This window comes from Capsicum annuum, chromosome 10 (assembly GCF_002878395.1).
Source record: "Capsicum annuum cultivar UCD-10X-F1 chromosome 10, UCD10Xv1.1, whole genome shotgun sequence".
Taxonomy (NCBI): Eukaryota; Viridiplantae; Streptophyta; class Magnoliopsida; order Solanales; family Solanaceae; genus Capsicum; species Capsicum annuum.
The window spans coordinates 220669223-220690510 of NC_061120.1; the positions used below are offsets into that span (position 1 = coordinate 220669223).

General features: G+C 31.3%; 1 protein-coding gene across 1 annotated transcript; it reads left to right on the top strand.

Moving 5' to 3' along the window:
- Nucleotides 1-12041: 12041 nt before the first annotated feature.
- Nucleotides 12042-15867, top strand: LOC107844003 (probable auxin efflux carrier component 1b). Its single transcript, XM_016688469.2, has 6 exons — nucleotides 12042-13857; nucleotides 14332-14596; nucleotides 14676-14761; nucleotides 14846-15003; nucleotides 15091-15167; nucleotides 15490-15867. Exons 1-6 carry the CDS (start codon nucleotides 12735-12737, stop codon nucleotides 15554-15556), a joined length of 1776 nt encoding a protein of 591 aa, XP_016543955.1. The 5' UTR covers nucleotides 12042-12734; the 3' UTR covers nucleotides 15557-15867.
- The last annotated feature ends 5421 nt before the right edge of the window (nucleotides 15868-21288 follow it).

A 21288-nucleotide genomic window follows, 5' to 3' on the forward strand; every position in this document is an offset into this window, starting at 1 on the left:
GGGGAGGGGGGAACACTCCGGGCCTGACCTACGCGCCCTCACCCCAGCTTCGCTGGAGGGGCGTTTCGAACTCCCGACCCTGGCACACCACGGTAAGCAAGCTTACCGCTGAGCCAAGGCCATCCCTCGCTCTTCTAAAAATATAAAGAACTTATTTTATACTATCAAATATAACTATCATTTATTTATCAAATTAATTAAATAAAGTAATTTATATTTAGATACCCATTGATTAGCAGCAAAGTGGACCTTCAAAGTTTATAACGTAGATATAAACTGTATCAAATCTAATAAAATATATATAAATTCTGTATAAAATGTATATTAAAATTGGGAAGGAAAAAGAAAGATCAACCACCCAAACACAAGATTCATCAGTTCCTTTATATATTCCAAGATTTAGATTTAATTCTTTATCGTATAATATTTAATTTTATCGATAAAGTACAAATTTTTACAATAACTTACGAAATTTTATTTATGATCTAACATTTTTTTAAAAAAAAAAAGAATTTACTTTTAAAAGATCTTTCGATCATGATCAAAAATATACATAAAATGCTTTAAAAAGAAAAAAAAGAAGCATTAACTAAATTAAACTACTATATCTAAAAGAGACAAACTACTTTATGTATATACATACTATATACATCTCCACTAAGAGGAATTAATTAACAAAAGACTACACAATTATAGAAGGAAACATTTCATAATTATAAAGATTTTTAATTTGATTTAAAAAGATCTTTGGATCATGATCTAAAAAATACATAAAATGCTTTAAAAAGAAAAATGAAGCATTCACTAAATTACTATGTATATCAAAAAGAGACAAACTACTTTATGTATACACACAACATACATATCTCCACTAAAAGGAAAGAAAGAAAAGATTACACATAGAAGGAAACATTTCATAATAATTTCTTGAGAAAATGGTTAAAAGTCCCCCAACCTTTACCCCAAATTTCAATTACACACTTATACTTTGTTGAGGTCCTATGACCCCCTGAATTATTTTAAAGTGGAATTATTATCCCCCTGAACTATTTTAAAGTGGAATTATTACCCCCTCGAAAACTAACAACCAGTCATTTTGACATGTGGTGTGATGCACGCGCTGCCACGTCATGTCACGTCATTTTTTTTTCTTTTTTTTTTCTCTAAAAAAATTAATTATTTAACATTATTATTATTTTTTTTTCTTCCCCTCTCCCATTTTGCTCCATTTTCTTCTTCAACCCAATTTCATCTTCTTGGGTCAAAAATAGAATTCTTGGGGAAAGAAATGACGGATTAATGAAGTTCTTGAATGACGGATTAATGAAGTTCTTCAACCCAATTTCAATTCTTTTTGCTCACGATCGCCATTAATGGCGAATTCTTCCCCATTTTGGAAATTCAAAGCTTTGAACTAGCCATTAATGACGGATCTTGAGCAAAAATAGAGAAAATTGGAGAAATGGGTTGAAAATTATATGTGGGTTATGTTGGAAATTATATATGACATTGTGGAAATTCAAAGCTTTGAACTCGCCATTAATGGCGATCTTGAGCAAAAAGAGAGGAAATCGAAGTTCTTGAATTTTTTCAAGTTTTTTGAATCGGAGTTCCTCATATTCCTCATTCAAGAATTCATTAATCGGAGAAATCTTATTGTTTCCTTAGTTCAAGTGTTTCTTGGTTTCGGTAATAACATTTTTCAAATTATCAAAAAACACCATTAATGAGAACTTGGAGATGATAAAGATGAAGAACTCCATTAATGAGTTATTGAATTTTTGTTTTGAAAAAGAGAAGAAGAAGACATGATGTGGCAATTAAAATTCATTAAGAAAAAATAATAATTAAAATATTTATTATATTATTTAAAATAATGATGTGGCAATCAACAAATAAAGAATTTTAAGTGAAATGGACTCAACCAACGCGCTCATGGGTGATGTAGTCACATCCGTTGACACGTCAGCAACTGGGGGTAATAAATTCGGTAAAAATAAGTTTAGGGCGATAATAGGTCACCTTTAAAGGTTGAGTGTGTAGTTAGGATTTCGACTAAAGGTTGAGAGGTAATAGACCATTTTCTCTAATTTCTTTTTGAAATAGATAACAATAACAAAAATAACAACATATTTCATGTACATAATATCAGAAGTGAAGTTTGGAGAAAATATAATAATTGAAAGAATTAGAATGAAATATGGTATTAGTGAAGTAAATAAGATAGTTAGTGTGAAGATATTTTTAACCTAACGCGATATTATTTGTTTTTGGATAAATATAGTACACGATTAATAGGTCAACTTTCGAAATTCACTGCATGTCACCTAATTGACTGAGCATTTATGAATACAGCTAGCTTTTCTAATGCGCTCGCGTGAATGATTCCAACCTATCTTTCACATGGTAAAGGTAGTAAATCGAGCCCCACTACATCACTTTGCCATCTCATAGCAATACAATCTCAATTGAATAAGTTGAACAAATTCGAAATTGACTGTAACACGAAAAAAAAAAAAAAAAAACACATATATATGTCTACGATCTATGTTGAACGTGATGAATATAACTGCACTGTAAAAAGACAAATTCAGAGTTTAAACTCTCCAACTTTATTATTTATGTATACATTTAATAATTTTTCACGTATATATATGTTTATGTTCTATATTGAACGTGATGCATTTAATTGAACTTACTCACATATGTGTCTAATATGAGTAATTTTAATTGAACTTACTACTCCTCAGTCACAATTTATGTAGTATTCGAATATGAAACTTTTAAATTTAGGAACGGAGGGGTCACCGGGGACATAATTATTTTCAAAAATGAATTTTGACACGTACATTTTTGCATCTTTTATGGAGTTACTAACCGGCTAGGCACGATCCAATGTTGATCCTTAAAATTTTTTCGTTATGTATAATTTTATCATTTAAAAGTTTTCTTTGTTTGGTTGATAAATTCTAAGTTAGATATATAATATTATATTTAGATTGATGAAATTTGCATAATGATATTTTAAGTTGTTAAAACTTTTGTGTATTGATAGTTGATTATATTTTTTGGATAATTTAAGTTCTTAATTATTATAATTTATAATATTTTTTTTCTATTCTACTAATTAGAAGTGACATAGTAAAATTATTGTAAAAAATCCTTGTGAATTTTTTTAAGTGGCTCCATATAAGACGTCATGTTAATTTAAAACATCAAAAATTAATTTATCATTTTACGTCTATTTTACCTTTTTTTAATAAATATTATTAATTTTTTAATACTTAAAGGACTTATAATAATTAAATATGGGTAATTTAGTAAAATAACGATTGAAGTAGTTGAAACAGTCATGTCATAAATATCTATTTTCATTTTTTATTAAAAATTATTAACTTTTTAATAGGTAAATGACTTATAATAATTATTTAGGGGTAATATAGTAAAATCACGATTGAAACAGCTGAGCTAGACATGTCGAATATGAGCAGACTACTTCAACTGCTTATTGTGACTTCCTATATAGGATACTAATGATATAATTTTTTTAATGCTTAAATAATCAATAAGTAATTAGGGATAATATAGTAAAATCACGATTGAAGCCGCGAAACAGACATGTATTAAAAATGATATAGCATAATAACTATAAAAAATAACTTGTGAAAATAACCTAAGTGAGCCTCATATAAAATGTCAAGCTAATTTAAAACATCAAGAGTTAATTTATTATTTTATGTCTATTTTATATTTTTTTATTAAATATTATTAATTTTTTGAAACTTAGATGACTTATAATAATTAATTAGGGGTGATATGATAAAATTACGGCTGAAGCAGTTGAAGCAGCCATGTCAGAAATATTTATTTTACTTATTTGTATTAAATATTATTAATTTTCTAATGTGTAAACAACTTATAATAATTAATTAGGGGTAATATAATAAAAACACGGGAGTAGCAGCTGAAGCAGGCATGTCGACCTGCTGCCTGCTTCAACTGCTAAACTGCCTCTTATAAATAAGACTATGTGGCTTAGCTGTGTTACGCACGGCCCAATGTTGATACTTAAAAATTCTATGGTATGTGTAATTTTAGCATTTAATTAAAACCTTCATTTATTTAGTTGATAATTTAAGTTGTTAATATGACACCCATAAGATCTCGAGAGTCAATCAAATATTTATATTTTAAAATTTTCTTAGTTGTTAATTATTGTGATTAATATATTTTTTTACGTATTTTTTTGAAATATATAACAAATTAATTATTTTTTAAATATTTTAAGTTGTTAACTATGACAATTTATAGTACTTTTTATGTAATTTATAAATAATATATATATTTTGAATATATAACAAATTAATTATTTTTTTTAGATATTTTAAGTTGTTAACTATTGTAATTGATAATACCTTTTTGAAATTGTAATTTACTATTTTAAGTTCTTAGCTAATTTATAATACTCTCCCTGTTTAATTTTTGTGGTATTGATAGTTAATTATATTTTAAAAATAATTTAAGTTTTTAATTATTATGATTTATAATAATTTTTCTTCTATTTCAATTTAAACGACACTGATATAATTTTGATGTCAATCAAATATCATGATTGAAGCAGCAAAGTAGGCATGTCTTAAATGACTCATAATAACTAATTAGAAGTGATGCTATAAAAATACTCATGAAAAAAGTCTAAGTTGATCTTATATAAGATGTCAAATTAATTTAAAATATTATTGAGGTAATTTATTATTTTATATCTATTTTATCTTTTTTTTTATATATTTAAATGACTTCTAATAATTAATTAGGGGTGATATAGTAAAATTACGATTGAAGCAGCTGAAGCAGACTCGTCATAAATATCTATTTTAATTTTTTATTAAATATTATTAATTTTCTAATACTTAAATGCAGTGGCGGAGCTACACTAGGCTTAGGAGGTTCATCCGAACCCCTTCGGTAAAAAATTATGCTATATATACATGGTTAAAATTATTTTTTATGTATATATATTAGATGTTGAACCTCCTTCGATTAGTTTTTATATTCGTTTATGAATTCTCTTAGTGAAAATCTTGTCTCTATCACTACTTAAATATCATATAATAATTAATTAGGAATGATATAGTAAAATCACGAAGCAAACAGGCATACAGGTGACAAACATACATGTCGACGGAGTGGAGTCTGCTTGAGCAGCTCCACTCCCACTTATTACATAGGAGAAAGAAAGAATAATTCAGAATTGGCATGTTTATTAAATACTATGTCAGATACTACTATGTTGTACCGTAATTATTTTTGCTGTATAATTTACTATGGGTTGGTAGGTTCCAGCAACATTGACATAATGACATAGTAGAACAAAAGGGTTATAAATTTATGTATAGAAGTCAATTTTTTAATAATAATATATTCTTTATAAAAACATAAAAAATTATGTCATTATTAGTAATGAATTTTTTTTTTCTTCAAGAGTGAAATAGATCACTTAATTAAGCGTAATAGAACCTTAAGTTTATGCGTGGACTCTTCACTTTCTATATCGTATTTGTGTCGAATTTTTTCAAAATATACTAGTATTTCTAATGAATTCAACACGCCCCTACTGATATTTTTAACGAATCCGAACAACAGAAAATAGAATAACAAAAAGACAGTGTCACGTTTGAAAAGTTGCTTTCTAGACAGACTAGTGGGAACCCATGCCTTTTAATATTGCATTCAATGCTCACACATGCCTTCAGACTTTGTGAAGTTAATTATATCGAGCTGTGGTAGAATGATAAATATTTTGTCGTCTATTTTAAATTAAACATGTTTTAAATTTCAACTCTGAATGTACATGCAGTTGCCTTTGTTGAGGAGTGTTTCACTTCTAACGTGAGAATAAATCAAGTTTTTTGTCGGATCACAATACAAGTGATACCGATATGGAGCCCAAAAAATTAAACAAGCTAAGGTTGTGAAGTTATTACCAGCATACATTGTGATGGAGCGCGAGTACTTCGTTGTAGAATTAGAGATATTTAATTATGCTGGTTTCAACTTTAGATATAGATGAAGTCGTCTTTATTTGAAGGTGCTTCACTTGATCTCAGTGGGAGAGTCAGAATTTTCACTAATGGGGTTCAAAATTGAAAAAAGTAAGCATACGAACTAGTCGAATGGGGTTCAACATCAACCAGAGTCAGGTTCATTCTATCAAGACCCGAGCCGGGGCCCTAGCCGCGACGGACATCCTGAACCATCAAGGTCCGAGAGATCCCTGTCTCTGCCCAACCCAGATATTGTCCGCTCTGGGCACAGACCCCGCACGGTTTTAAAACGCGTCATTAGGGAGTAAGACTTTCTTATTTATATATTGTGTTTTACCGATGTGGGACTCCTTCCTAAGTTGGGGTGTTACATATATACATAAAAAATAATTTTAACCACATATAAATAACATAATTTTCCATCAAAGGGAGTTCGGATGAACCCTCTAACTACAAGTTGACTTCGCCACTGCTTGATTTAATGTGGGACTTTTTTCTCGAATCAAATTATTTAATTGAACTTTCATACAGGTATCAGACATTCGTAAAAAAAATAAACAAAAAAAAAAAAAAGGTATAGTGAAGTTTGACATAAGATTTCACCTTAATTTTTTCTATTTATTTTAATTAAGTCTTTTTTAAGAGTTTTTTCATTACTAGAGCTTGAAATTCAAAATATGTGATTAATGATAAAGGATCTGTATATATTCCGTTCGAGGCGAAGCTAACACTTTGATTACAGGTTCAAGCAAGATATTTCAAAATAGTAAACATGTTCAATTATTTATTTATCTTATAGACAAATACTAGAACTTATTAATCAAGAATAAAATTCAAGATCATACACTTTAGGAGGCAAAAATTTAAGATGTTTGAGAGACAAAAATTCAAGACGAGACACATTAGTGTAATTTCCTCCATTTGTTCATAGGCCACGTACTCCTTTTCTACTAATAAGTTTTGAAAAAATGACATGTTAAAAGCAACTTGTAATAAATATTGGCGGAGAATAGCCATTTTTAAATTTACTGGCGTTAAAAAGTCCATTTACACGTTTGGGGCTATGCAATAATAGCCTGACTTGCCTTTATTCTCTCTCTTTAATTTAAATATTTTTAATTATCCAATTTATTCTCTCTCATTGCGTTTGCACTTTATTTCTCCTTAAATTAAATATTTTTAATTACCCAATGTATTTTATTTCTTTGCTTTAACACTTTATTTTCCTAGAACCTTCTACGGTTACTTCTATACTCCATTTACAATACACCATTTTCTTTAACTTCTTCCACATCTTCTCCATTTTCTGTCTTAATTACTTCATATCCGTGTTTTAATCATATGTACCATGAAAAATATGAACTTCATCTGTATTAACTTCCAGATGATCAACAATAATTTGAATGAATTTCATATGATCAATACTTGTATTTATGACAATTCCTTCAATTTCATAATTCTCAAATATTTTGTTAGTTTTTCATTCTCCATTGTAGTGAATCCAAAGAGCTAAAGAAGACATATTTGTAATTATTCTCTAATTTTTTTCTCAAAAACTGGTTTCCTATTCCAATTTGTGCTGTCTGTTTAGTTTCTTATAAAAGCCTAAAGTACAGCGTAATGGGATACAACTGAAACATGTTTTTTGGATAACTATTACGTGTGGTTTTTTTTTTTTTAAAATAATTTTTCAACTAATTATTAATTAATAGAAGTTAATTTTTAATTAATGGCTAATTAATGCCAATAATTTTAGGCCCGTATTTTGCCAATTATATTTAATGTATAAATAACGTAAATATCAACCATTTTTGAAGTAATTACACTCTCTTCCACTTTTTAAATTAGTTTACTCTCTCTCCCTATTAATATACATAACATAGCCGACATATACATAGCTTTCTGTGTATATGTTGGAATTTTTGTAATATGTTTAGTGGAAGCTGAAATTTTTTGTAATATTGAAAATATAAATTGTGTATTTGTGTAATTTTATAGATATTTAATAGTGGCATGTATACCTCAACTCCTAGTAAGTTTTTGAGTCTAAACCTTAGTATTAAATGGGCTGTAGTGGTATAGCTTTAAGCCCATCAAAGGAAAAATTTGGGTTTCTCGATCAAGCCCAAATCTTTGAGATTACAACAACTCTTTAACCAAGAGCCCATGGGCTAATTTGTTAAGATCAAATCCCAAGCTTGGCCCACTTAAAAAGAAAATGGCCCAAGTCCATCCTGATGTTTGAATTGTCCCGCAAAAACAAAGTCAAAAAGAACATTTTTTTACTTACCTTTGAAATATGATTGATAATTTTCATATAAAATTTTATCATTTTGGATTCCTTCTATAATTCTTTTAAAAAAATCTCATGTATAAGAAAATTTAAGCTAGTGCATTTGTGTATGATCTCGATTTTATCGTAATATATAATGAAAAAAAATTAATTAGATAATTCGTGCATGCCGAGCATTTCTCAGTTCTCACCCCGCCTTTAATTTTTTCTCTGACGATTTAATTAACCATACGAACACATATTCAAATTAATCAAATTTTTATATAAATAAGGAATATCGAGCGTAAAAAAATATCAAAGGAAAGGACAAGAGCTAGCTGTTGTTTATAAGCACGAGAACCTGAAAAGATTTGGTAAAGTACTAAAAGTGAAAAAAAAAGAAAAAAAAAAAGAGAGAATAAAAATGAAAGTGACATAACATAACATAAAAAAAAAAGAATAATATAAGCAAAAAAAAAAAACATATACAGAATTTATGTGGAAAGAATGATTACTGCATCCTGTGTAGCACACAAAGGAATTGATGGGAATCTATAATATCTCCTCCTGCAATTATTACATATTCTTAAAATCATACTTTTGTTTACTAGGTCACTTTCATCATATACATATGCATGCAAGCTAACAATAACATATTCGATATAATCTCACACATATAATTAAAAAGAATAAAATATATGTAAACTTTATTATAATAGTATTCGATATATACTCATGTGGATGAAATTTAAAGAAAATAATATGTATGCAAATCTAGACCTTATCACTATTTGCAAAGGTGAAAAGATCGGTTTCGATAGAATTTTGACTCAAGAAACATGTATCATAGTTTGAAGAAAATATAGAAATAAAAAGGACAATTATTTTATATGTATAGTGGAATTATATTTATTGACATGACATCGAGCAGTTACAACTTACAGAGGACATGACTCTTGATAGGAAGGTGTGGATTGGAGGACGCGGATTAGGGTAGAGGGTTAGTGGGTAGGAGTACGTCTGTGGTGCATTGATTATATCAATGTTTTTCGAATAGATTTTTTAGTACTACTTTGTGCGTGTCGATCTTGTTCTGTTATTATGCTTTACTTTACTATCTGTTGTTATTATAGTATTACCTGATGGTTGCATGCTTTTATGTGTTTTGTTTGTTATATTCGTATCTGTCCTGAGCCGAGAGTCTATCGGAAACAACCTCTCTACTTCATCTGAGGTAGTGGGATGGACTGCGTCCACTTTACCCTCCTTAGACGACCCCATTTGATGGGAATACACTGTGTATATTGTTGTTGTATTATTTGAAACAAAGGTAGTTATACACTAGTATTTATAAGTTTGTGCCCATTTTTTAGATAATTGGTCAAAGAAATTAAATTACAAAAAATATGTCCTTAAAGCTAGATTAAAAAGTCCTATAAGATATCATGTTATACGACTCAAGCTCATAACACGTATTCTTTATTTTGACCTAGACAATGACCGCTCGTATTTGTACCACGAGCGACATCGTCATTTCGCTCAAAACTCACATATCATCTTCACTTTTCTCTCCATTTTGATATAAAATTTAACTAATTTATAAGGTGTTTTATCTGTTGCATGGCACTAATCGGCTTGAAAGGCGATTAACAAGAAGGAATGATCTTGAACTTTTAACCTCGATCTCTTGCTCTATGGAGAAACTTTATGTTCGAAAAGTTTGACTTTTAAACGTAAAGATTTATCCATAAGGCAAAAGAGATTTCCTAAAAATAACATACCAAAGCAATAATTCAACGTCGCATGTATCTAATATATTCAAGATCACAAGTTTATAGGTATGTAAATCACAAAGGTTTATTTCTAATATTCATTTAATTTTATTACTAAGAAAAAAAGTGGAAAACAAAAATGTGATTCATCATCATATATATAGAAAAGTATGTTTTTTACATCCCACAGCAGTAAAAGTTAGAGAATATTTTAAGGTATATATCAGTCAAAAAGCTGTATAAAATTAATTTAAGTAATCACTAAAATAATTTACAGAAAAATAAAAAAAGTTACGAAAGAATCTTTTGTACAAAAGGTGTCTTCTCCTTTCCTTTTCTCTGATATGCTTGTTTTTTGTTGGTCCCTTTTTTCTTTATTTGCATGTTTGATATTCGTATCGAAGCTCGACTGAATTTGAATTCGCATTGAGAAGTTCGCGTTGCAGGGTAAAATCCTTCGTTACAAAGACGTACGACTTCGTGCCTAGGTGTCTCGAACCCAAAATTTCGGATTAAAAATAAAAAAATACTTACTACTCTATTACTATCCGTGTTGGAAAGCCATCTTGAACAATATTTATTTCTTGAGCTAATTTTTGAAATTGAATTAAGCTTAAAGTTCACTAATGTGACACATAAGGTTGATATAGAAGCGAGACTTGATATACATGTCATTCAAAAGAGACGTAGTTTTAAGTATCTTGGATTTATTATTCAAGAAGCTAGAAAGATTGACGAGGATGTTACTTATCATATTTGTGCAAGACGGTTGAAATGGAGACTTGTTTCGGGAGTTCTGTGTGATAAGAAGATGAGTTCAGTCAGGACTATGTTGTATGGGATAAAGTGTTGTTCAGTCAAGAATTCTCATATTCAGATGAAACTGTCGGAGATAAGGATGTTGAATGGATGTGTGAGTATATTAAAAGAGATAAGATTAAAAATAAAGATATTTGAGATAAGGTGGGAGCAACTTTGATGAAAGACAAGATGCGAAAAACAAGATTGAGATGATTCAAACATGTGACGAGGAGATGCAAAGATGTCCCAGTGCGGAGGTGTGAGAAGTTGATTATGAATAATTTTAGGAGAAGTAGAGACAGACGTAAGAAGTATTGGTAGGGGCAAGACATTACTTATCAAAGATTATCTTACATAGGACGGTATAAAGGTAGGAGTGCGTCCATACTAGTACATAATAATGCCTGTCATGTTGCTTTTTCTAGTAGTCGTAGGACCTTTCTTGTTATTTCTTGTCGTTTAATTTTGTTACTATCTATTATTTTCGTGTAGTTCGAGTAGAGTATTACTCTGTGTAGTATTTCCTTTTATTATTTGTTGTTTTTGATACTACATTTTGACTTTTGTACTTTCATTATATTTTTATAATTGTTTTTGTCTTGAGCCCGAAACTGCCTCTCCATCTTATCTCCGAGGTAGAAAGGCGAACACTTTATCCTTCTGGAACTGTACTTTATGAGACTACATCAAGTGTATGTTGTTGTTGTTAGTATAATAGTCAAACCGCTCAATTCTTTATCCAATCAAATGTTAAAACCCATATTATCTTGTCAATGCTCTAATTAGTATGTTTTTGCATGCATAAGGTGTGAATCAAATTCATCTCCTTTATTCGTCCTTGTGCAATCCTTTATCTTTTGAATTAACTTTTAAGATTAAACTAAATCAAAGTTTATTTCTTTATTAAACTTTAATGGGATGTAACAAAATAACAAAACTATAACAATAACAAAGAATTCACACACTTTTTGATTAAATATATATCTGCTTTCATTTTCCTTTTGCAGGAGAGCTCGTTAAAGTTGTTGTGATGTGATCAAAAGGTGACAGACTTCTTATAGAAATATAAATTAAGATCGTATACGATTCGATCCTTCTCTTAATCCCTGGAGTAACTGGAGTTTTATTGCGTCAAGCTGTTATTTTAAGGGAGAATATACCAATTTATCCTAAAAATATGAAAATGTTTCACTGTATAAGAGGCGGTCTCTCTCTCTCTCATAATGAAAAGACTTACTAAAAAGAAAAGCTTTTTCAAAGAAACTCAGCTTTTACTTCTTTGTCTGCCATTTAATTTCCTTAAATATATCATTATATCACCTTCTCTCTTCTCCCACACACAAAAATCACTAGTAGGTGTTAGCTGTTTTATAGTAGTAGCAATATCTTTCTTTAAGCTTAAAAGGGTCACTCACATTTCCCAGAATAAATGGTTTAGTAGTGAAGTAAAAGAGAAAAAATTCAAGTGGGGTTTTGTTCTTGAAGCAAAGTTTTGATTTTTTTTTTTTTTGTGTTCTTGGAAATCCCTTATGAGTTTTGTGATTAAAGAAATCCATTTTTTGATCCTTACTTTGTATTGTAAGTGAAAAGTTTGAATCATTTTGTGTTCTTGAAGAACCCCATGTGAGTTTTGTGATCGAAAATCCCTTTTTTGATATCGTGTTTTGAAGTGAAAAGTTTGAGTCCTTTTGTGTTCTTGAAAAACCCCATGTGTGTTTTGAAGTGAAAAGTTTGAACTTTTTTGTGTTCTTGCAAAACCCCATGTGAGTTTTGTGATCAAGAGTCCATTTTCTGGTCTGTATTTTGTGTTGTGAAGTGAAAAGTTTGAATCTTGCTTAAGAAAAAATGATATCACTTTCAGACCTATACCATGTTCTTACTGCTGTCGTTCCATTGTATGTAGCAATGATCTTAGCTTATGGTTCAGTAAAATGGTGGAAAATCTTTACCCCTGATCAATGTTCAGGGATAAACAGATTTGTTGCTCTTTTTGCTGTTCCATTGCTGTCTTTTCACTTCATTGCTTCCAACAATCCTTATGCAATGAACTATAGGTTTATAGCTGCTGATACTCTTCAGAAAATCATTGTTCTTTTTGTGTTAGCCATTTGGTCTAGAGTTAGCTCAAGGGGGTCTCTTGAATGGTCCATTACTTTGTTTTCACTTTCCACTTTGCCAAATACTCTTGTTATGGGGATCCCTTTGTTGAAGGGAATGTATGGTGATGCCTCAGGAAGTTTAATGGTCCAAATAGTTGTGCTTCAGTGTATCATTTGGTACACTTTGATGCTTTTCTTGTTTGAGTATAGAGGTGCAAGAATGCTTATTGCTGAACAGTTTCCTGATAATGGAGGATCCATTATTTCATTCAAAGTGGATTCTGATATTATCTCATTAGATGGTAAAGAGCCATTAGAAACTCAAGCTGAAGTTGGTGATGATGGGAAACTTCATGTTACTGTTAGAAAATCCACTAGTTCTAGGTCTGAAATATTTTCAAGAAGATCCCATGGTCCTAATTCTGGTCTTTCATTAACACCAAGACCATCAAACTTAACTAATGCTGAGATTTATTCACTACAATCTTCAAGAAATCCAACTCCTAGAGGTTCAAGTTTTAACCACACTGATTTTTACTCAATGGTGAATGGGAAAAATGCTAATATGAGTCCAAGGCATTCAAATTTTGGTAACTATGGTGTTGATGAGGAGAGTGGTGTTGGGAGAGGAAATGGTGTTTATGGTCAAGGGAATGCAGGGTATCCTGCTCCTACTAATGCTGGAATCTTTTCTCCGGCTACCGGACCGATGACTAAGAAGAAGGCTAATGGTGGTACAGAAGGTGGAAAGGATCTTCACATGTTTGTTTGGAGTTCAAGTGCTTCACCAGTATCTGAAGGAGGGATTCATGTCTTTAGGGGAGCAGGTGACTATGGTAATGAGCTTGGTGTTGGAGCCCACCCAAAAGGTAACAACTAACTACATTCTTGGACTATGATAAATGTATACCATTTACCATGTTGCCACCTTTTTTGTCAAAGGTTTTGGTTGTGTTATTTTGGATGTATGTACAGTGTTGTGTTGTTTTTGTTCCTGTATATTCTGTTTGATGAGTTTTGAAGTGTTGAAGGGTTAGAGTTTGTTATGCCATTTTGCCTTGTAGAGTTGTTTTTAATTGTTAGTTTGGAACCTTGTATATCCAATCCTGAAATTATGGACACACTTTTGTCTTCTCATGAGACAGACATGTTTGTATTACTTTTGTCTTCATAGGAAACTATATGAGTATGTGTTCCAACACCTTATTTCCTTCATCATGTCTGGTGATTTTTAGTACATCGACTATGCTTAAATCCAAACTAGTTCTACTGACCAACGTTATGTATCGTTTGTATTCATGCTGTTTCATTTTAGTACGAAATAACTTAGTTTTTACTCTTAGATTATGATGAATTTGGCCGAGAAGAGTTCACATTTGGAAACAAGCAGAACCCGAATGGAACTGACCGAGAAGGGCCAGTTGTGCGCTCGAGCTCCACAACCGAGCTCCGTCCTAAGGTTGCTCAAGAAGAGACCAAGGCTACTGCCATGCCTCCGGCTAGTGTCATGACCAGGCTCATTTTGATTATGGTGTGGCGAAAACTAATTAGGAATCCGAATACTTACTCCAGCCTCATTGGACTCACTTGGTCTTTGGTCTCTTTCAAGTATGTTTAACGCGAAATTTAACTTGGTTAATATGCCTTTGGCTATAATCCGACTCGTGACTAATGCCAATTGTTGCAGATGGAATGTTCAAATGCCTGCTATTATAGCCAAATCGATATCGATTCTTTCTGATGCTGGTCTTGGAATGGCAATGTTTAGTCTTGGTATGTTTGTGATATAACGAAATTCCCTTCATATTCTAGCCAAGTCTTCGTCTTTTTAAACGATTTTTCATCATGGAACGATAGGTTTGTTCATGGCATTGTCGCCTAGAATCATTGCCTGTGGGAAAACAATTGCTATCTTCTCCATGGGTGTGAGATTCGTTACTGGTCCTGCAGTCATGGCTGCTGCCTCCATTGCAGTCGGTCTTCGAGGTGTCCTTTTGCATATCGCTATCGTTCAGGTAAACAGAAAACTTCATAACCAAACACAGACGCGTTTTATAGACACTCGTATATCCGAGAAATTCGAATTTTCTTGAATTTTTCAGGCAGCTCTCCCTCAGGGAATTGTTCCATTCGTCTTCGCCAAGGAATACGGTGTTCATCCTGATATATTGAGCACAGGGTAAGCCCTCAAAACACACATCCTGTTTTCTCTTTGAGGCTTTCTTGCTGACTATGTCTTGCTCGGACTCTTCAAAAATGCCTATGGGAACATGTCGTATCCTCCGAAACCAACACATTCTTATAGGATCCAACATGGGTGCAACAACATTTTTGGATAGACAGACCGAGCAACATAGCTTCTTGATGAACTTCAAAATGTTATTAGGCGCGGCAACATTTTTGTATCGACAGACCGAGCGACGTAGCTTCTTGATGAACTTTAAAATGTTATTAGGTGCTTTGGATACTTACTAAATCTTGTTTTTAAAAATTCATTGCAGGGTTATATTTGGGATGTTAGTAGCACTTCCTATCACTTTAGTTTACTACATTTTGTTGGGGGTTTGAAGCATGATGGTGATGATCAAGAACTAAGCAAAGCTATTGGAGTTTTTGTAAAGGAGAAAAACTAAAGACACCCTTTTGGCATATGGTCATTTTGGCTTTACTAACACAATATGAATTACTATCATGTAAGAGACAAAAATGAAAGCAAAGTGGAATTGTGAAATGGGCAAAACCAATAGAGAGGAGTTTTAGTGGAAAAAATTCTTTTGTTGTCTCTTTGTCTTCTCTTACCTTTTTGGAACTTTTGTGCTATCCTAGGCCTACTTGTCTTTTGGTTCTTTTTCCATGAAAAAAGTGAAAGTTTATTTTCCTAATTTAGGTATCAATTGTCTTTTTGGACTACTTTTTTCCTTTGGAGGCTTCAAAAAGATACTACTACTACTTACTAATCTAATTAAACACAAGTTAAGTGGGAAAATGAGCTGCCTTTTTATGATTCTTTTTTCTTAATTTCTTGTGGTTATAAAGGTGGAAAGAAAAAAAAATTGGACTTTATTTTGTAAGTGTTTGGTGTGTTTTTTTTGGTTGCTTTGTGTGTTTTGTGTGAAAAAGAATAAGATGTGAGATCCTGTTTTCGATAATATAACAGAAATAAGACAACTACACAGTAGTAATATACAATATCAAACCACAAGCACGCCTCACCCAAACTCTCGTAACTTGAAGCTCCAATCTATTTATAAAGCTCTACGACTACTAGTCAGGCTATACCAAAGCACTCCTATCTACCGGTTATGATTCATCCACGTGCACTTATAATCCTTTATCTTAATTCACGTTTCCATACCTTCCAATGTAACGTTATGTCCTCAGTAAGCTGTAATTGCTCCATGCCACGTCTAATCACCTTGCTTCAATATTTCTTTGGTTTACCTCTATTCCACCTGAAACCGTCCAAAACCAACCTCTCACACCTACAAACTGGAGCATCATCGGTGACCCTCCACATCACATGCTCATCAAACCATCTCAACCTCACTTCCCGTATCTTGTCCTCCACCGAAGTCACTCCCAAATAGTCTCATTCTTGATCTTATCTCCTTTAGTAAGTCCACACATCCAACGCAACATTCTCATTTCTACCACCTTCAATATTTGAATGTGAAAGTTTTTAACTGACCAACATTTCCGCTTCATACGATATGGCCGGACCGACTATCACTCTATAGTTGTTTCCACTTTAAATCCTGTACCAGTACTAGTAAATCTAGAGTAACAAGATTTTCTCAGTAAAAATTAAATTTTGGAGGCTCTGAGTTCTGAATTATAGCAGCAGTACATAACTTGAAGAAACAGAAAGAAATCTCATGTTCATTTAATTCTATTTATTTTACCATAGTTTATAGAGCCTATAAATATATTAAATAATAGTCTTATGTTTTCAAACCAGCGACAGTACAAAAAAATAATTATTTTTGTAGCACTAATTGCTTGCAATAAAGTTTAACAACTGTGCCCCAACAACTAACAACTAGGGCCTAAAGGAAGTGTTTTTTTTTTTTTTTTTTAACAAACTCCATAGATGACATATGATGAAAAATAAGTTTATTAGTGAAATTATTTTTCTTATTAAAAAAATTTTGATTAGAAATATTGAAATTAAAGAGACTAATCCATACCAAACATATCCTTAGTATGTAAATATTTTTTAAAAATCCTAGATCCGCCCCTGAATACACGCGCCACCTCATATTTACACGTGTCCAAATAGGCAGATATATGACATTAAAATATGAAAAAAAAAATATCTGGAAGGTAATAGTAACCCCGCAAAGATCAGTATGAAAAAGAGAGAGAGGAGGTATCTAATACATGTTACACGTTAATTTTTCAATAAAAAGTGTCAATCAACAACCCTCGAATAAGAGGTAAATTACTTATATAGTAGAAAGTTTGTCATGGTGTTTTAACGCTTACTATTAAAAATAGATTTTCTTTTTTCAAAGTTTGAACTCGAAAAAATTTATTAAGATGATATAATATTTACCATTACACTCATTCTTTGACTTTGTAATTATTTTTTTTTCATATTAGTTTAAATAAAAAATATATATAAACAAAAGATATGAGCTATCATTTCAATTAATCAAAAGGCACCCCACGTTTTCAGGTAAAGCTTACAGTATATCCGGCATAACTACATGCAATACTAATTATTTGAAAAGTGACATCATATTATATAACTACATAGTACATATGATATTCTAACTTGCTCGGACTCTTTAAAATGTCATCAGATATGTGTCAGATTTTTTAAAAGTAATGCAGTTTTTGAGAATTCATCACGGGTAGGACAACATATTTGAAAAGTTCAAAGAATTTAGATGATATCAAGTATCAACAAAAATATCAACGTAGATTGAGATGAGATGATTCGAACTCCTTCACTTTTACTAGACGTTTTAAAGTCGCTCCTTGGTGAATGAATAAAATGTTATTGGGAGTGTCTCCTAGGCTGTGGCGGAGCCACCTTTGCTCCAGGAGGTCATCTGAACCCCTTCGATGGAAAATTATACTGTTTTTATACAATTTTTATATGGTTAAAAATATTTTTGTATGCATATATAGTAGATATTGAACCCTCTTCGACTAGTTCGTATATATATTTCTGAACCCCTCAATGAAAATTCTGACTCCGCCGCTGCTCTCAGATCCCATAATACATGAATTCGAATTTTGTCGGATCTCAATACAGATTAAGAACATGCAAAAGGCTTTTTAGTACTATATCTTAGTTATTAATTCTAAGTGGCTACCAATAGTTGCTAATTACAAATTATATTTCTTATTTTATTTTTTTTGCCTTAGCTTTAATGGATTTAAATTAATACACTGAAATTAATTTTATCGACTTTGGATCATGTTTTAGTGAAACAAAATGATTATTCACACTTGTTTATAAGAAAATATAATATTTAAACAAACCACATGCGCACTAAGTCATTGTGCACCTTTTCAACCTTTTTTTTTAATTAATTAATTAATTAATCTTTTATCATGTTATCAAGATTTAATTAACTCGTAAAGGTAAAGCTTTTGTTTGCTACAAAATTTTATTTAGATGTTAAAATTTTGTCTGCCACTAATAGGAACTCTTTGTAACGTTTACTTTTGTTTGAAAACGATGAATTTAATTAATAGTTAATATAGTCTACATAAAGGATATTTTTTTAAAAGGATTTGATAATCGACTTAATGCAAACATGGTATTATTTCATAAAAGAGATCAGAAACTAATTACTCTGTCAACATCATCTCAATAGAGCTCATTGCATCTTATTTAATTTGTCTAATACAATTTACATCTCTTATATGATTAGCGATCCATTGTATATAAGTAGACTTATTCAGTGCATATCAAAAAGACATGATCCGCATTATATTAATTAGCACCCTTATCATTAGTTTTTTTTTTTTTTTTTTCAAATTAATTTCAAGACATAATGTAAACATAATTTAACAGGGGTACTATAATAAAATAACTATATTATTAATTTTTTTCCTTAATGAATATGTCAATTCAAAATGTGACAAGTAAAACCGAACTGATGGGGTATATAGTTGACAATTTGTCATTGAGCTTAGGGATTGCTTCTCAAGTTTTAGAAAATGTATCTACCCCACTCGATAGAGTTACCTCGTATTTATTGTTGGTGAGCGATGACAAATATCTCGTGGGTTTACACACGGTATGCGAAATCTGACTCAGACATTTTATCAAAAAAGAAAAAAGAAATTCTTTTTAGGGGGTTTGGGGGGAGGGCAGGGGCAGAGCCACACTTAGGATAGGGGTTTATCCGAACTTTCTTCAACAAAAAATTATACTATATGTATATGGTTAAAATTAATTTTTATGTATATATAGTCGATGTCGAACCCCTTCGGTTAGTTCGTATGTTCACTTGTGAATCCGTTGGTGAAAATCTTAGCTTCGCCACTAGAGGGTTGAAGTTGTGGGCTATAGGGGAGGCAGGCCCAAGTTCAATGGCCCAAATTAATGCTTGCTGGACAGTTCGATTAAGGGGCAAGAGCACACCACTATTTAAGCTATAGTCATATATATAAACTTTTGCAAGTTTAGCCATTTTAAAATTAACAAATTGGTATTAAATTTGAAGTTTATATATGAATATGAGGTTAGGTTTGCCAAAGCCAACTTCATACATATACAAAATGCATAGAGTCAGATTATTTTTATCTTGAGTAAGTTTAACACATTATCATACTTCAGACATATTTGTCTAAAGTTAAACTCGATATGTAGTCTAAAACTTCAAATCTGTATATATACTTGAAGTTTGAACTGTCGAGCCTAACATCATATCGAAAATGTCCTTCAAATAATGTTTATTTCTTGCCATGTGTCTTTGTGAAAAATGAACATATCAAATTTTCTATAAGATTTTAAGTCATTACAATATAATATAAAGTTAAATAAAATTGAACAACGCATGCATCCATATATATCATGATTTTTTTTCTTGGTCAAACTAAAGAAGATAAAAAGGTATTCTTTTCAAGTAAAATAAAAAACAGCGTGACACACATCATCATTTCATGTGACCACAACTCAAACCACCAAAATTTTTTTTTTTTTTTTTTCATTCTCAATTTATGTGCTTTATAGTCTGAGGCAATAAAGCTACCGCTATGCACGGTATTCGGGGAAGGCCCCACCACAAGGGTGTATCGTACGCAGTCTTACCTTGCATTTCTGCTAGAAACTGTTTCCAAGGCTTGAACCCGTAACCTTTTGGCGTGACAGCAACTTTACCAGTAAAAAATATCATGAAATGTCCTTATATTTTTAATATATCATTAAAAATGTAAACATTTATATCTAATAATAATAATATATACTTCTTAACTCCAATATTTCATAGACATATTTAATATATCACGAAACATAAGGATATTTTGGTACATAAGACAGGACAAGAGCCTCAATTCGGATTCGACAAAACCTAAAATAATCCAGAGATGTTAACCTTGTATATTTGTATATGAAGATAAATTGATGTGTTTAAATAATTTATCAAAAAGTCAAGAGATTTCTATACGAATAATCAGATAAAATTACTGTTTATTATTTTTAACCAGTATACGTAGATTATACATTCATTATGTGTGATATTACACATATTATACATCAATTATACATATATTATACATTCCCTGACTTTTTAAATTTAATCAATTCGATAATCGATTAAATATATATTATAACTTCAAATATGTATAATTATAAATCTATAAAATCTTTTTATAAAAACAGAATTATAAATTTAAAATTATAGTTATATGCTTTGGACGAAGAGGAGGGGAGCCTTGAAGTAATTGATAAAGTTTTTGGTTTCTCATCCGGTGTCCGGTGCCCGCATTGGAGCCCCGACTAATTCGGATCACGCGTTGCAGGGCCCATTAAGGTAACAACGCTCCCAACAGAGTTTTCTCCGTACCCAGGTCGAACCCTCGGCCTCTGGTTAAGGGTGGAGCAGCCTCATCCACTGCACCACAACCCATGTTGGTGAAGTAACTGATAAAGTTAATGCAAGGTAAGACTGCGTACAATACGCTCTTATGGTGAGACCCTTCTCTAAACCCTACGCATAACAGGAGCTTTAATACACCGAACCGCCTTTTTAGGCTTTGAAGGAGACAAGTCTTATCAAAACCCTAGAATACACATGATCACCATATATATTTCTTATCCAATCATTTCCACTATTCCT

Bases quoted from the DNA above. Each gene is read 5' to 3' on its own strand.
- LOC107844003 (XM_016688469.2), top strand. From the start codon at position 12,735: ATGATATCACTTTCAGACCTATACCATGTTCTTACTGCTGTCGTTCCA. The intron at 14,597-14,675 runs GTATGTTTAACG...CAATTGTTGCAG, and splicing joins TGGTCTTTGGTCTCTTTCAA to ATGGAATGTTCAAATGCCTG. The intron at 14,762-14,845 runs GTATGTTTGTGA...ATGGAACGATAG, and splicing joins AATGGCAATGTTTAGTCTTG to GTTTGTTCATGGCATTGTCG.